The 17276-nt window shown below is 42.7% G+C and overlaps 1 protein-coding gene across 2 annotated transcripts in view; it reads left to right on the plus strand.

Moving 5' to 3' along the window:
* The window catches only part of TBX4 (T-box transcription factor 4), a 63695-nt gene that overhangs the window by 16885 nt on the left and 29534 nt on the right, over nucleotides 1-17276 (plus strand). For both annotated transcript variants that reach the window (XM_032779313.2, XM_032779311.2), the window contains exons 4-5: nucleotides 11624-11743; nucleotides 14165-14312. In XM_032779313.2, coding sequence (XP_032635204.1) covers nucleotides 11624-11743; nucleotides 14165-14312 — 268 coding nt within the window. The remainder of the gene's footprint in view (nucleotides 1-11623; nucleotides 11744-14164; nucleotides 14313-17276) is intronic.

A 17276-nucleotide genomic window follows, 5' to 3' on the forward strand; every position in this document is an offset into this window, starting at 1 on the left:
GTTAGCAAAGTTTCCTGAACTTTGTGCAAAACCATTTGCCTTCTTTGTATATAAAATACCACAACTTTTCATGTCCTGTTTGCAACGCAGGGTATGCAAATCAAATCCTTTGTCATGTCTTTTTTTTTTTTTTTTTTCTTTTTTTTTTAAAGGTTTGTTCTTCTACTTAATTTGTAGTGTTCCTTTAAGGCATTAAACATAACACAACAATTGAGAAGCCAGCCCTGCAATTCCAGGCGTTTTGGGTGTGCACAAATGCAGGATTAGGCCTAAAGAAATGGCAGAAATTTAAAGTAAAATTCATTATCCTTTTTTAATGCAAAAAAAAAAAATAATCAAGATTTGCATTTTATTCAATGTAAAATTAGTGTGATTGACTGCAGGGTGGGTCAAATGCTGCCCTTACATACCTACAACCCTACTGCCTTCAATGGCTTTCACTTCAGTCCTGATCCTGCAAAGAGGAGCATCTAAGTGGAACACTGGACTTGCACGGAGACCCAGGGAAGTGAAAAGGGATGTGGAGAGATCTGCCGACATAGTTCTTTTTGCAGCATTATGGCCTATTCTTGTGTGTGTTATAACCTAAGTGATAGCTTTAGATGTTGAGATGCATCGATACAATTTTTCAGAAAGATAAAAGCACTTTTCCAGACAGAAGGATAATCCCAGAACCATAGTTGCCTTGAAAATAAACGGGTGTGTGTGTGTGTGTGTGCACGCGCGTTTTCCTCTTTCTTATATGTACTTGCTCTCCAGTAGTATCATCGTATGCACATTTTTTAAGTGTGCTGCAGATTAATACACTCCTCACTTAGGGTACTTACACGCTCTTCGTTTGTATTTATGGCATGTAATAGTCACAAATTTAATATGATGGAGCAATTTATACCCAAAGCAAATTGTACAACTTTATTATAAGCTGCTTTTCTTTTGTATCCCGTGCTCTGTCCCGAATTAGGCAAGTCCTGCAGTTGTAGCTATCTTTGTGGCTTAAATCAGTTTCTGTCTCAATTCTCCAGTGGGCTTGACCCTCCAAACCCTCATTCAGTCAAGTGGTCTTTACTCATGTGAGTAGTCCCATTGGTTTCAGATTTCTTCTCCCCTTTCACCCTTTTCCAGAGCTGTCTGGCTTTTTATCACCCTGAGGTACCGATCTTTACGGTTCCTACCCGGTACCATTCCATGACCCAAGTGAATGGGCGCATCATCACTCCATAGGCAGTGTTATAATGGGTTTATTGATAAACAGCAGGGAATGCCAATCCACAGAGCAGCTGACCCCCTTCCTGTGGACACCTGACTCTAAATTAATATGTCAATTTCTCTACAGTGATGAACATCCAGATGATGATGATGATAGTGGGTTTGTAACCATGGAGTGGGGTTCACAGGAAAACACCGTGTATACATGGATACAGAGTCAGCCCCAGTCTTTACTGTAACAACTCTTAAACTGCATGTAGATTGATGGCTGTTGTTTTAAGCTCCTCTAAGAACCTTCTTACAACATAGTGCACAGAACAACTTTCACCCAAGGTACACGGAAAATTTGCAAAGCTCTGTGATTTTTAGATTTTGGTTTAAGAGTGGCTTATTTCAGTTTAGTTTAAACATGTTCACAATCAACTTAAGGTAAACTGAAATTCCCCTGGTTTAAGGTCATAAGGGTTTGCACCAGTTTAACTAAATTGGTTTAAATTCACACCTTAGATTAAGCTGGTGAAATTTCGTCTTGTGTAGACAAGCCCTGCCAGGTTAAGATTTTCAGCTAGGAGATATGGATGCCCAGTTCCCATTAAAATGAAAGGGAATTGTGTCCCTAGAATCACTTTGGGCAGTTTTGAAAAGTTCAGCCCAAAGCTTTACATTTCAAAAAGGCAAACCAGATCAGGTATGGAATGGGAACCATCCATTTAGAACTTTGGAACTAAATTAGTAATTCAAAGAACGTTTGACCTTCCGAGCCGTAAATTCAGGGTTCTGCAAATACCCTTTGTAGATAAGCTCTTGCTCACAGTGCAATCAGTGGGAACCAAAGCAGGATCCATTCACTTCTGGCTCTGTTGCTAGAGATGTCAACATCTCCGGCAGGGAACATACAGTTTCTTGAACTTGGAACAAGTCAGGAAAATGAAGGACAGTATTTTTTTTTAAGTCTCCCTTTATTTTCTATTAATGATTTGGGACATTAATAGTTAAATGTGTTACCAAAGCATTTTCAGTTCACTGTTAGTCTGTATCCATAAAAACAACAAGGAGTCCGGTGGCACCTTAAAGACTAGAAGATTTATTTGGGCATAAGCTTTCGTGGGTAAAAAACCTCACTTCTTCTGTCCATAGACTGTGAGTTCAATGTCGCCTGCGTTAGTGACAGTGAATTTGGGGCTGAATGCATCTGAAGAAGTGAGGTGTTTTTTATCCACAAAAGCTTATGTCCAAATAAATCTGTTAGTCTTTAAGGTGCCACCGGACTTCTTCTTGTTCTCATGCTAATAATCCCTAGCAGAGCAGGTCTCCAGTACCTGGACTGTGGTGTTTGCCTTTGCCTTGAAGGGCACGGAAGCTACAGATCCTCCAACGCTAGACCCATGAGGATCCAATCCATGTTGAGGAACTAAATCAAATACTGTAAGCAGTCAGAGTAGTCAACACTATGGACCAGATCCTTCTAATGGCTCCTACAGAGGGTGTAACACTAATGGAGTTCTACCAAGGAGAAAGTTAAAATCATTAGGAACCAGCACGGAGCTGTTAACTTCCCTCATTCTTGTGCAGTTTCTTTGTTACCTTTGTACTTTGCTATTTATGCTTCAGTAAACTTAATCTAATTTTAGCTCAGCCATCCTCTGTTATGGTTTGGACCTCGATAAAGGAATGCTGTAAGCATTTCAGCTTTCATGGAGGAAAATCAAACTGGAGGTAAAACATCTTCTTGCAAGAAATTTGTCTAGGTTTTAATTTGCTATGGGGCAAGAAGAGAAAATGATACTAGATCATTAAAGTAACTGCATAGTTAACCAAGTTCTCAAGCATGTGAGAAACAATGTTTTATTTAAAACTTAGATGAGTTAGCCAGAAAAATTTAAATATAACCTCCCTTTGCCAAACTAGAAAAATCCCCTAACTGTCTGACCCCCTCATCAGTGGGTCATAGTCCTGCCACCAGATAAATCTCTCCTATCTGTCCGTAGACTGTGAGTTCAATGTTGATTGTGTTAGTGACAGTGAATTTGGGGCTGAAAAATGAACTACTGATGAGAACTCCTGTTGAACCTGTATTGTTTGTTATTCTGAGGCAAGGATCTGGCATGGGCTAATCCAGCACTTCAAAGCTAACTGCTCTTACTTTGTATACAGAGCGTCATAGCGGAGTGGCGTGGGTGATAAGAGAAAGAAGGGACTGGAGGGTTAGGATTCACTGGGAAAATGGGACCCTGTTGAAAAAGTCTTTGATCTCTTCAAAGTATTTTCTGAAAGCAAGAATCTATCAAAAAGGAAATGCCATAAAAAAAAAAGCTTAAAGAAATAGTTGACATGACCAAATTTGTATTAACTTACCCCTGGAAAACATTTTAAAAGATGTTTTATGTTGATATGGGAAATATTTGTCACAAAGGGGGGAGGCGGGAATAGAAGAATAAGGAAAAATCATTTTAAAGAAGAATTTAGTTCTTCAAGTCTCTACTCACCATTAGTTTGTCTTTTGGACAATAAAGACAAAGTGTAAAATTTTCACAAGGGCCTAAGTTTTATTTTTCAAAAGGCACGTGGGGCCAGATTTTCCCATCAATGGGAGTTGGGTGCTTTTCCTGCATAGGTGCTTTTGAAGACCCCATTAGGTACCCATCTGGCCTAAATCCATTTGAAAATCTGGCACTTTAGGCTCCTAAATCTAGTGAGAATCCTTTTGAAAATGGCACTTGTGCCCCTAAATCACTTAGGTGCTTTTGAACATTTTACCCAAATGCAAAGACTGATTTAAATGTTTAATGGCAACTGGGCTGTCTTGTGAACCAACCTCTAATGTTGGTAGGGCCTAATCCAAACCTCAGTGGAGTCAATGGTGTAAGACTCCCATTATTTTCAGTGGGCTTTGGCTCAGGTGCTTGGTGAACAAATTAGTTCCTTCCAAAACTGCAAAGAAAAATGTGTCGTTACCAGAACATCATGCAGTCAGGGTTAGACTTCATCTGCAGGATTAAGGTCTTTTGCTTCCATTCAATCTTCTCAGAGGGAGCGAGAGGTAACGGCACTCCCTAAGTGTACTATACCTTCCTGGTCACCATGCCACTGCAGGGGCTTAGAAAAGTAGGACATCTTTGCTCAAGAGCAGGTAAGCAGCTTCACTGAGGTGACCCACACTGCCCTGAAAAGGAAGGTTAGATCACGCCTCTTACTGGGTAAAAAAAGTCATTAAGAATGGAGGGAGGTATAGAAGCCACTTCATGATCCGATCCAGACCAAACCATCATCTGGAGTCCCTGGCAGAGAGACACATGCAGCTTCTTGACATCAGGAGCGAGTAGGCAAAGGACAGCCAACCCTCACAGCAGTGTCTCCAAACTACTGGTTCTTCTACTAATGCTGCTGCTTCAGGCTTTTGTGACTGGTGCGCAAGGTTCCTCTTTTCTACTTCCCCAATAAGATACTACTGGATGCTGGGTGCTGCAAGTGTGCGCCTCCCATTTTAACGTATGTACTCTCCAGTCCCCAAAAGGAGCTTGCACTGCGCCTATCCCCCATCTTCCAAACAAGTATCCTTTTGGGTTAGGCCACGCACAGCTGAGTAGATGCTGGGGTCACTGGTTGATACCGCCAAACTTTTAAACTAGTGCAGCTGCCTTAAAGGCTGGGATGTCCCGCCTTAGAGGAATGAATCTGTCTCTGTCTCTCTCGCTCACCATTTTGCTGCATAACCAACCAACCACGCAATTAAACGCCAGTTAAAGTTTGTATGAACATCAGAAGTTTTGGCTCCACGTCAGTAACTGCTGCCTAGTAAAAGGGATTGAACTGTAAAAGAATAAATAAACAAACAAAGGACGCTTATTCTAACAGCTCATTTGAAAACAATTTGTGAATATCATGTAGAGATAAAACGTGCATAGCACAAACTTAGCTAAGCAAAGGCTGCTTCATTATCAGAGCACATAATTCACTAGCACGTCAGCTCTAAAGCTTGCAAGGGCTATAGAATTGTGCTGCTTGCTTATTTTTCTTGCTCTTACTGTTTTTGTTACATTTCATCTGTAGAGTGGCACAGGGAAGAATTTAGCTGGGGCCGTACTATTCCCGTGCCAAGCTTTTCTTGTGGGTTTTGCACCCCCCACCCGATATTCAACTCCCCAAAGCAATGCACACACTGTTTTTTGCTATCCGCAGGCCTCCCCAAAGAACATCGATCTGCAGGTAACTTGATGGCAATTGAGATAAAAAAGACAGTATTTTAACAGAAGGTGCTGGACTCCCCCAGGGATAAGGAAGAACGTTATGACTGTTCATCTTTCTTGATCCTTTCCATGGAGGATGCCTATGTTCTGTGAAGATAAAAACAACGTTAATTCTTCACCACTAAGCTCTAGTGAGAGCGACAGTCCTTACAAAGCGGGAGCTTCTGCACATCTGCCAATACTGCAAAATTTGGGGAGGAAAATAGGGATGTGCCTTTAAAATCCATTCCTAGACCATGGGAGAGTTTTGCAGGGATGGAGAGGTAGAACAATCAATACTGTACCCAAAAGACTAGACTGTCCCTTCTCATTGGGTGTGGGGTAAGAATGCACCTGAGACACAGTGTGTGAACATTCCCCAAGCCTGGAGGTGTTGGGATCTGGGACTTTATTCTGCCCCTACAGAGGAGGAGGGAGGCAGTAGGGAGCTAGCTGAGATCCCTAAGTTCAGAGGTGTTGGTTCTGGGGTTTCAGTTCAGGCCTGTGGGTAGTTCCCTTAGGCCAGTATGTGCTTTTGTGTTGGCTGTCGTTCTGGTGGACACAGCAGAACTTGAACTGGGGACATCCAGAGCTAAACATAGGAGTCTTCACAGCATGAGCTAAAAAGCCATGTTTTGTAGCTAGGGGCTGTAACAGAGCCATGTCCTCTGTGGATCCTAAACAAAAGGAGATGCATAGCAAACATTGACCAGTGGGTTACACCCATTGCGTGTTTTGCTTTCTTTTAAAAAGTATTAAGGGGAACAAATCAGGCCAAGAAATCCATGACTTCTATAGCACAAGGTCTTGGTGTAGGGGATTGGCGTTCTCTACTGCTCTTCCTTCCCCTACCCACCAGACAGGAGGGGATGCAGTGTGGGAAAGGAGCAGGGCGAAGAGACCCGTGAGAAAGCCAGAACCCATCCCTGGAGAGCTAGATGCATAGAAGGAGTCTCCTACTTCATTCCTGTAGCCTCACTACAGGCTTCCCGGACTACAGTTAGAATCTGACCCTCCCAGGGCAGTCAGGGAGTTCACGGCTAGGGGCAAAGCTGCTTAAAGCAGCATTGACTTTCTGCTATGTTTCCTGCCTGGGCTCTGTGGTGCAGCGGGGCATTCGGTGATTGTGTGGAAAAGGGCCAGTAGATTTTTAAGTGATGGTGTGGTCCTGGCAGTCATCTCTGGGGGTAATAAATGAGGTATTTTCGTAGCAAGAGCAACCTCTTGAATCACGTGAGGCAAATGAGACCCTCAAGCCCTTGCAGTGTCCATTCCACTTGACCTGTTTTGCAACTTGCATGGTATTTGGTCTCTGCTTCCCTTCCTTACCCATCTCACTCCTAACTTTTCTGTCTCTCTCTCTCATCTTTGGAGACGAGCGGTGGAAAGTTGGGGATTTTTGAGGCCCAGGAGCATGGTGAAAGCCAGGGGCAGCTGGAAAGCTGCTGATGTGACAGTTCTCTCTCTGCCAACTTTTCAAGGAGTTGCTTCGTAACAGCAGCAAAAAGCATGTGCTCTCCTCCTATGCTGATGAAGAAGGGTCTTGGGCTCTGGAAGTCTGGGGGGCCATACATGTGACACAGTGCAAGACGCCTAATGTTTGGGATGGGATTGGGAGGCAGCACTGCAGTTGCTTCTGTTTCTGGAGCAATGATATTGGCAAATGCACTCACCCTGGTCACACAGTGCACTGGGATCTCCCTTTTAACAGAGTGACCAGACAGCAAATGTAAAAATTGGGATGGGGGGTGGGGGTAATAGAGCCTATATAAGAAAAAGACCCCAAAATCGTGACTGTCCCTATAAAATTGGGACATCTAGTTACCCTATTTTAATGGGCACCTACCTGTTCAAGGAAGTGCTAGTTTAAAAACCAAACCAAACATTAATTAGCTGTGTACTGAACAGGCAGCCCATCAGCAATGGCTGGAAGTCTTTCTGTTAATATCTTTTAAAAAGGAAATGAAGGCTCACAAGCGAGAAAAGACATTTTAATTCCACTTCCTTAGATGCAAGGGGACTGATGCGCAGGCACAGATCTTTGCAGAGTGCAGCAGCTTGGAATTTCTGCCTTTCCTCCTTTCTTTGGCGATTCCCCCGCACCACTTCCCAGTCATAGATTTTCTTATGGAGCAAAAATCATCTGTGTTTATGACAGACAGGTGTAATCGAGTTGGTCTGTGCACACAACTGAGAGGACAGGGACTACTTGGCATTAATCCCGAATCTGATGCTGATTCATTCTGTGGCCTCAGGCAAATTATGAATAGCCAGTTTCTACAGTGCTGTAAATTCACACAGCACTTAACTTCTCTATCGTTCCCGCATCTGTAAGCTGCATGGGGCAGAAACTGACCTTTTGTTCTGTTTGTACAACACCAAGCACAATGCATTCATGGCCCACAGCTAGAGCATCTAGCATAATAAACAGGAATAGAACCACTTTACTTCCCTTCTTCAACGAAGGTGTTCTTGAGGATTAAATACTGCATCTCATCTGCAGTCTGAGCTAGGAAAAGTTTCCAATGAAGTCAAGGATCCTGTATGTGCCCTGCCACATTGGGCTCCTGTTTGTAAATGATTTTCAGACTATAAAGCACTTCCTGAGTGTGAAATACAGTATGATCAAAGGGGCCAGTATGGGTTAAAATAATCTGTCTGGATCTTCATTCAGATCTCAAACCAAATCCAGCCTGAGCCTTTTTCAGCCGTTGGGAAAAGTGTGATCGTGTGTGTGTGTGTGTGTGTGTGTGTGTGTGTGTGTACACACTCCATGTACCTGTTGAGCAGCTCCTGGTTTCAGATGGGACAGGAACTGAAAGTAACGTATAGAGAGGGATTCCTCGGCTAGGCAGAATGAAAGAGTTCCAAAAAAGAATCTCCCCAGAAAGCCAGACTTGCTACAGGTCAACAGAGCTACTCTCAGTAATAAGCTCAGTGTTCAGCAGAAACTGTGTGCAGGATCAAGCCCTCAGCCAATCCCGCTGGACAGAAATTCTCCTGAGGGCAGGCTATGCAGGCAGACTTTTGGATGCTTACCAGGACTTGCTAGTGGACTACATAGCCTCACTGTAAGAGTGTGTGCTCCGCACGCAGCCCTGGAGATGTGCTTCCCCTTGGTTTTCTCTGATTGACCATCCAGATAAGAGCCTGGGCAACACTACACAGCACTAACACACACTCTCTTTAACTCTTGAATCAAAACACTGATTGCATTTTTGGGCCCAACTCCCCAGTTTGTTGTGCACCCTCACCAGAAACACATGGCCCATGTTTGTATCCTATTGCACAGAGGTATTTACTGAACTAGACTTTGCCAAGGGGTTGAGAAATATGTTTTCATTAAGAAAATTAAAGTGACACATCCCTGGACAGCATGTTAGTCGCATATTTTTTTAATGCCAGAATGCAGCAGCTAATAATAATGATGAAATGTCCGTGCAGGGCCAGAATTAAAAACTGATAATGCTTTCCTGGAAACAAATGCCGAGCGTTGGCAGATGCCACTGTCTCTCAATCTGTTGACTTGATAAGTGTAATGCTACCACTGCTAGATACTGAACGGTTTGCAAGTTAAGCAACACCTTCAATCAGATGTGAGTTCACATTTGTTATCCTTCAGGAATTTCAGCTGTGTATATTAGAGGAGTACTTCGGCTCTTTATATTTATTTTAGAGAGCTATACTAAAGAACATTATAAACTCAAGCATGTCTATGCTATATGAACTCCATATGCTGAAGCTTAATTTTAAATGCCATTAAAAAAGCACTTAACATTTACAGTAGATCAGTCTGGCTACTTTAGCAGCTTGGATGTAGTTCAGTATGTGAAATGAATGGGAAAAAAACTTCAGAAGCTACAGGTTATTAAAAAAAACAACCCCGATATCTATAGAATCCTTTACTGGTACATCTCAATAACTATCCAAAATCCTATTTTCTAATTTCTTCTTAAAGTCCACTTTTTCTTTCATTTCATTTTTAAGTGCAATTTTAAGACGTAGTTTAAAAAAAAAATCTTGGCAGTCGGCTTGGATTCCTAGTGTAATTTTTTTCCCATGTGAATTGGGCTGTGTATTCACAACCTGAAATGTCCTCCTGTATTTATACTGGTGCTTACCTGTGTGAGGACAAGGTTAAGAGGAGTGCACCGTTTATGAATGAAAATCAAATATGGACATTGGTAAACCACTCCTGGTTAGTCCCAGCTAAATACATAATAAATATCTGGATTTTATGCCTAGTATTAAAAGAGTCAATTCAAATGAATCCTAACAGGGCTCATTTTATTGCCTTCTCCCGGAGCAGTTACAAAATGGTGGCACGGACAGCAGCTACTGCTCGTCTCACAGGCCCAGATTGTTCAGCGGTCCCTAGCACTCACCACTTTCCTTAGCCACAAATACAGCGAGCCCTTTTATTGGCCTGAAGAAACTTGTTCATTAAAAAGAGAAAAGGGGGAGAAAAGAGAATTTAAAATACTGGGTCTATCTGAGGGTAGGGGAGGGTTTTCTCTGCCAGGCCAAGCTATTAATCCAGACTAAACTCTCATTTAAGTTGCTAGGCATTTTGACAGAGTAATGATGTCAGGATTTGGCCCATTGTTGCTAACGCTGGTTGTGATGATGCTGCCTCAGGATATAGATATTTTCATCCATTCTGCCCATTTTTTCTGCTAATGCAAATGAGCTGTCACGGCATGTTGATGTATTGGATTGTTCTGTCTTCTTGCTTAAAAACCATGATGAGCCAGTTTGCGCAAATAACTTGTTTTTATTGGATGAGGAGAGGCTTGGTAATATGGAGCCAACAGAAAAGTTACTCATAGGATTGAAGATGCATGGTCCTGCAAACCCTTACTGCTTACTTGGTATTTAGTCCCTTGGAAACCAATGGAAGTGCTCGCACGGATCAAAGTTACCCACACTAGCAAGGGTTGCAGGTGCCTACACTGTGACTGAATGAATTAATTTCCCTGTCACATCTAGCTGTTGCTTGTTTTCATGCTGCAAATACTGCTCAGTAATGTAACATCTTAGGGTGTGATTTTTCTTCTTGTGTAAATTGGCACAACTCCACTGGCTACAACAGCGCTGCGCCAACTGACCCTCACAGAGAATTTGAGTTAGACACTCCATTATTAAACAGTATTTGCAGCATTCGATTAATGCACAGGAAAGTCAATGGAGCTGCATCTGTTTACATCAGCACAGACTTTGATCCTTAATCTGCCCCCCTCCGTCGGAGAGAGGAAACCTGAGGTATCTGAGGGAGGGCTCCATGTTGGGTCGATATCGAGTAGTAACATTTTTTTCCCCTGCTATCTCACGTAAGGTTTTTCACCACAATATTGTTGTTTATTATTTCTATTACCGTAGCACCTAGGAGCCCCTGTCATGGAACATGCCCCCACTGTGCTAGGTGCTGCACAAACACAATCTCAAAATTCAGTGCCTGGGTGTAACGTAGCTGAATTCGATGTACTTAAATCTACTCACCTTAGTGTCTTCACTGTGGTAAGTCGACTGCTGCCTCTCCCCCTTCGACTCCGCCTGTGCCTCTCACCGGTGGAGTACAGGAGTTGACGGGAGAGCGCTCAGGGGTTGATTTATCCTGTCTAGACTAGACACACTAAATCGATCTCAGATGGATCAATCGCTGCCCACCGATCCAGCGGGTAGGATAGTCAGACCCATAGTCATTGTCAGCACTCCTGCTTTGTGTGCCCTCTGGAAGGCACTAAGCCAACCGGAGTCATTCCCTAATGATCCCGAGTAGCTTTTAAAATCAAATCAGCTAGTAGCCCAGATTTTTAGGGTGAAAATCACCTTCAGGCAGAGGGCCTGTGCAAGGCCCAACGCATCGATTAATAAGGGGCTGCTCACTGCCCTGAGCATGCATTAGGGATTAAATTCTGAAAATGGTCAGTGCAAGGCCTGCACCCCATGTAAGTCCCCCTTTTGCTCTGTTATGAGGAAGGGGAACATAAGTGGCGCACAGACCCTGTGTTAGCTCTCCACAGGGATGAATGTCATTCAAATGCCGTGACACATAAGTGGTACAGAGTTTTTGGGTAAATTTCACTTTAGACTTTCAGTGGAACCTCCTTTCGGGGCTCCTGTCTGCTGTTCCGTTAGTGTACTATGTGTTAAGTTATGTGCTAATGTATTAACCCTTTGCTTTTCATAAGGAGGATGTTTCCTAGCTACAAAATTAAGGTAACCGGGATGAACCCCAAGACCAAATACATCTTGTTGATCGACATTGTCCCAGCTGATGATCACCGGTACAAATTTTGTGACAACAAATGGTAAGAGACTATTTGTTTTTTTTTCCTTGGGTTATCAAAAGAGAGGTATTCATATCTGTATCAACTGTTTGCAGTAAGCACTGAGGAGATGGTCAATAAGGACCTTCGTGGGGAGAAGATACCAGATACCAAAGTGCTCTTTAACCTAGCCCTGAAAGGCAGAACAAGAATCAATGGCTGGAAGTTAAAGCCAGCCAAATTCAAATTAGAAGCAAGGTACAAATTTTTTTAATAGCGAGGGCAATTAACCAGCGAACAAACTACTAAGGGAAATGGTGGAGTCTCCATCACTTGATGTTTTTAAATTGAGCCTGGATGCCTTTTTAGATGACATGCTTTAGTCGGACACAAGTTATTGGGGCCAATCCAGGGGTAACTGCATGAAACTCTATGGCCTGTGATATACAGTTTAGATTAGACAATGTAATTGTCCCTTCCGGCCTAAAAAAAAAAAAAAAAAAGTCTCTATGAGGCCTTAGATTTGCAGTAGGTTGAGTGTTGACTATTTCTTCTCTAATTATATTTGTTCTGTGGGAAAGAGCCACAAAGCCACCAGGTGAAGATCTGTTGGCAGACCAGATGAATATCCCTCATTTATCCAAACTGGTGCAACTTTTCTTGGCCTCACCTGCATATAGTCTCAGAAGACCTGTTGATAGTGGTCATCTTGAATTTACATCTTTTGAGCAAAAATACTTGTCCTCCCTGAGATGTCATTGTCTGTTGGAAATGAAATATATGTGCTTTAAAATAAAAACATTAATAATAAACCCACCACCACCAGAGAGTTTTTGAAGTGGCTGCTCTCCTTTCCTGTTCCCATTTTGGAAACACAGGAGCAGTAGCGATCTTGCAGTTCTTGTGGTGGTAGGGTCCCATGGGAATTGAGGCCTATCCCAGATTGAAAGTCACAGCCCTTAGAGGTTGGATAGCTAAAATATGGGACAACTTTGTGGTCTCAGAAAGAGGGAGGACAAGTGGAATTGGTCAGTCCAATGTAGCCCAGTTCTGGAGCCGTTTTTATTCTCCCACCCTCCACCTTTTTATTTATTTATTTATTTTATTTTATTTTGCTTTATTCTCCAGATTTTTCTCCTCTCGCCCTCTCTCAATGACAGCAAGATTACTCAGCATGAAGGCTGGTTTAATATTTACTTTCCTGCCCATGAGAATCTCATGCATCTTGACGCCTTAAAATCTCTCCTTGCTGAAAATATGCCTTGCCTTTCCCAGAACCCTCCTGCTTTCTTTGTGTGGAGCTTCATCTGTTCCACTAAGTGCTGACATTGTTTCTAAGTCAATGGCAAAACTCCCACTGACTTTGAAGGGAATAGAATTGACCTCTTCATAGTGATATCCCATACAAATGTAATCTACACGCACATTTTAGGGCATTGTTCTCAGTTTTTAATTGTCTTTGAGCTAATGCTTGTTTCTGGAGTTCTTGTAGGATGGGAGTCGTACTCACTGGGAACCTTACGCAACCCAGGGCAAATTCTTTGCTTTAGCCATTAAGTCCTAGATGATGTTAACTCTCGTAATTTAACTTTGGCCAGTCACTAGAACTGTTTTCCGTCTCCATTTTTCATTGCTGTTGGAAAGGCTCTGCTGGTTTTGGTAATATTGCTTTTACTGGTGTTTTATTGCATGAGAACAATACACAGTAAGAGGAGAGTTGCTGTTACATGCTGTATTAGAGCATTAAATCCATGAAAAATAACAGCGCTTTTGACATGTGAACAAAGGTGTCTGGCAGGGGGAATGTGAGGACAAATCCATGTCCCAGCCGCAGCCTGAGAACTGGGCTTCCACAGGGGCTGGAGGGGAAGGAGTCGCTTCCCAAGAGCTTCTACCAAGCTGGTGTTTCAGCCTTAGGAGCTACAGTAGCCTCTAGTCTTCTTGCAGCCCTGCTACCTGGATCCAGCCCTGGTCTTGCACCCTGTACTTTCCCCAGATGCCTTCCTCCTCACAAGGCTGAAGGAGTCCCCCCAGAGTGATGCTGGATCCTGCCTCTCTGCACAGTGGAGCCATATGGTTTCCCTCATGCTCAGGGACCTCTGAGTGGCAAAGACAGGACTTGCCCATAGCCAGCTCTCATATAGTTGCGGCGTACTCCCTCATTCAATACTGTGTGTCCAGGGAAAACCCTGCCCAGGCAATGAGAAATGAAAAAATGAGAAAAGAGGCCTGTGTTCCTTGCCCCTCTTTTTGCTTCATCCTTCCCAGATCGATGAAGCAGCAGCAGCATCCTACATTTCTTGTGTTTTCTCCATCAGGCCAACCTGTCTGGGCCAAATCCATCTTAAAATACAGACGATAGCTCAGGATTTGTAAGATGGTTACCATGTTCAGTTAGGCAATGAATTGCTCTGAAGTGCTAATTGGCCAGGAAGATGTAATCCATAAGTGCCTTGTTCACAGGATGGTGGCTGGGAAAGCAGAGCCCGCAATGCCTGGGCGATTATATGTTCATCCGGACTCGCCCGCCACGGGAGCTCACTGGATGCGGCAACTGGTGTCGTTTCAGAAGCTAAAGCTCACTAACAATCACCTCGATCCGTTCGGACATGTAAGTTCTGGAAATGTTATTGCCAGAGGTGGGCACGATCCCCGGTTTGCATCTGAGTCGGAACTTCCTCAGATTTCAAGCCGACTCGGCTCTGGGACTCCACTTAGGAGTGGCCTCTAATTAATCAACTTTTTTTATAATTATTAGTAGCATTTCTTTTATTCTACTATGTAAGTGAGAATGAAGATGTTTTAATGATACAAGATCAAGCACTCACCGGTAACTGCTTTAGTGCTGTTGCATTGGCCTCTTGAAGTGCCATGTGTGACTTGTTCATTTATTCATCTGCATGGTGCTATTGGGCTTCTACTCTCTGCTATGGAATTTTCAGGTCAGTGTTTTCAGATGTTTCAGCCAAAGCCTTTGATGAATAGGGCATGCAGAGCACTCAGAAACAGGTTACATAAGCTTGTCATTTTCCCAGCTGGCTTCGGCACTCCTATAAAAGATGGAGTATTTTATTTGGAAACTCTTAATTCCTGTGTATTGCAGATGTAGGACTGGGAAGTTCGCCATTATCGACTGCAGTACGTTTAATAGCTTAGAACACTGGCCTTTCCAGACTCCCAGCCATGTGTGCGCTCGCGTAGGTAAATAGAACATACTGACCAGTCTCGTTTTCACTTTGCAAGTTGAAGGATGTGTACAAATAAACAACACTGACTAGAAAAAGTGAGGTTAGATTTTTAGGATTTGTAGAATTCTTTCAATTTTAGTGGTCTCAAGCACTTAGTAACACAGGTCAGAGCATTGGCTTTGCATAACAACATATGATTTTTACCAGCTGCTCCTTGAAATACCCCTAGTGTTGGGAGGGGCAGGGTGGGGGATGTTGATAGGATTGCAAAGTGAAGGGGAAGTGGGCCTGTCTTGCTCAAACTAAGCATATAGCCATATGCTAATGGTCAGATCTTCAGCTGGGGTAAAATGGCATAGCTCCACAATCATGAGCTGTGCACCATGTTAATTTTCCAAACTACGTGACACAAGGATCTGCCCCAAAGGGTTAAATCCTGGCCCTGTGGCATAACTCTGTTCCCATTTAAGTCCATAAGAGTTTTGCCATTAACTTCAATGGGAGCAGAGGCTTTGCATTTCAGAGCATCCTTGGTGAGTAAAGAACAAACAAACAGTCCCCACCCCAAAATCAAGTGCTCTTATTAATATATTTGTCCCGAAATATACAAAAGTTACATTGTATATTTGGAGAGCGAAATTACTTTTAAACATACTGGTCTGGGGGTCTTTCCCAAAGCCCAGTGAAGTCAATAGCAGCCTTTCTAATGACTTCCGTGCATTTGGATCGATTCTATGACATGGAAGGTTTCAACAGAACCAAACAAAGGTCTTTGTGAAATCAAATTTTGCACATTCTCCCTGACTGGCTTGAGCAGAAATAAGGGCTGCTGATGGGACACTCTGCACAGGGAGATTGTGTAAGTCAAATAGAAACACAATAAAATTCTAAAACAAACAAAACCCTGAAGAAGCAAATCCACTTTGCATTAACATAGGGAAAGCAGAATGCTGTAAGTCCTCAAAATAGTGCAGATCCGGTAATTTTAGGGTCTGTCCAAAATTTTTGATGCCTTTTATGACTTTATGCAAATTCTAAACTATCTTCCCATTTCTAAATTTCAATGTTGCAAAGATCCCAGCCATCACAATGTGATGCCTTGATAACCCAGCTTTACAGAAAACAGTCGAGCAAAGTTGGGAACTTGACCCTCTTCTCCAACCTATTGACCCCAATGAAATGTGTGTGAACTTCAAAGACTAATCAGGACCATTTAAATGCTTACATTATTAAGCGCAGGCTTTCTCCCCCTCCTACCCGCCCACACTCGCTTCTTTAGGGAAAAAACACCATGGAAATTAAATGCAAGCAACTACGCTAAAGATTGCATGGCTGAAAATTTCATCTTCGGAAAATGCCAAAGTTAAGGTCTCAGTGGCAGCAGTAACTTGATCGCTTTGCACACATCCCACTTTTTCTCCCGCCCCCCGGGTAACTGTGTATCTTAATATATTACTGTTTATGTTGTAAAATGGATACTGTAAAACTTACAGGACGTTCAATGTGGTCATAAAAAAACCCAGGATATCTAGTGTTACTGTTGGAACGTTCAGCATCTGCTTTTCCTGGCTTTTTTTTTTGTTGTAATTTTTAACTGTGCAATTTTAACACAGTATTTAACAGACTGAGTTGGCGTTTTTTTGTTTTTTTTCCCCGTTCATTAAACATTTTGTTTGTCACTCCGAGAACACATTCAGAATATGACGGGGATTCTATTTTGATTCTCTGGGTCAGTCCCTCAGGTAGCGTATGTCGTTGTAGTGCCATTGACTATAATCACAGTCCACACCAACTCAGGATTTGGCCCTCTCTCCTCATGGAATCTGTTCTCTAAGACTGCCCTTTTATCTACGATTTTAGTACAGTGTATGCTAAAGAAAAATGCCTGGAGTAAAATTTTCAAAGGTGCCTAGGTCCCATTTTCAAAAGCCTCTAAATCCATGTGGGACTTAGGCACTTAAGAATTTAAATCACTTTTGAAAACAGGATTTAGGTGCTTTAGACACTTTTTTAAATTTTTGTGATATGCATATGAAGGAAGGCAGAACCATGCACTGGGCTAGTCAGACTTTTCCTAGCAATGCAGAATATTTCATTGCATCTGTTACACCTTCACTGACACTTCACAGGGCTTGTCTACACCAGGAGCTATTCTAAAATAACAACGAGGAGTCCTTGTGGCACCTTAGAGACTAACAAATTTATTTGGGCATAAGCTTTCCTGGGCTAGAACCCACTTCATCAGATGCATGGAGTGGAAAATACAGGAGCCAGTATGAATACATGAAAGGATGGGAGTTGCTTTACCAAGTGTGAGGTCAGTCTAATGAGACAATTCAATTGACAGCAGGATACCAACGGAGGAAAAATAGTGATTGCTGATTTAA

The sequence above is a fragment of the Chelonoidis abingdonii genome, chromosome 20, assembly GCF_003597395.2.
Source record: "Chelonoidis abingdonii isolate Lonesome George chromosome 20, CheloAbing_2.0, whole genome shotgun sequence".
Classification (NCBI taxonomy): Eukaryota; Metazoa; Chordata; order Testudines; family Testudinidae; genus Chelonoidis; species Chelonoidis abingdonii.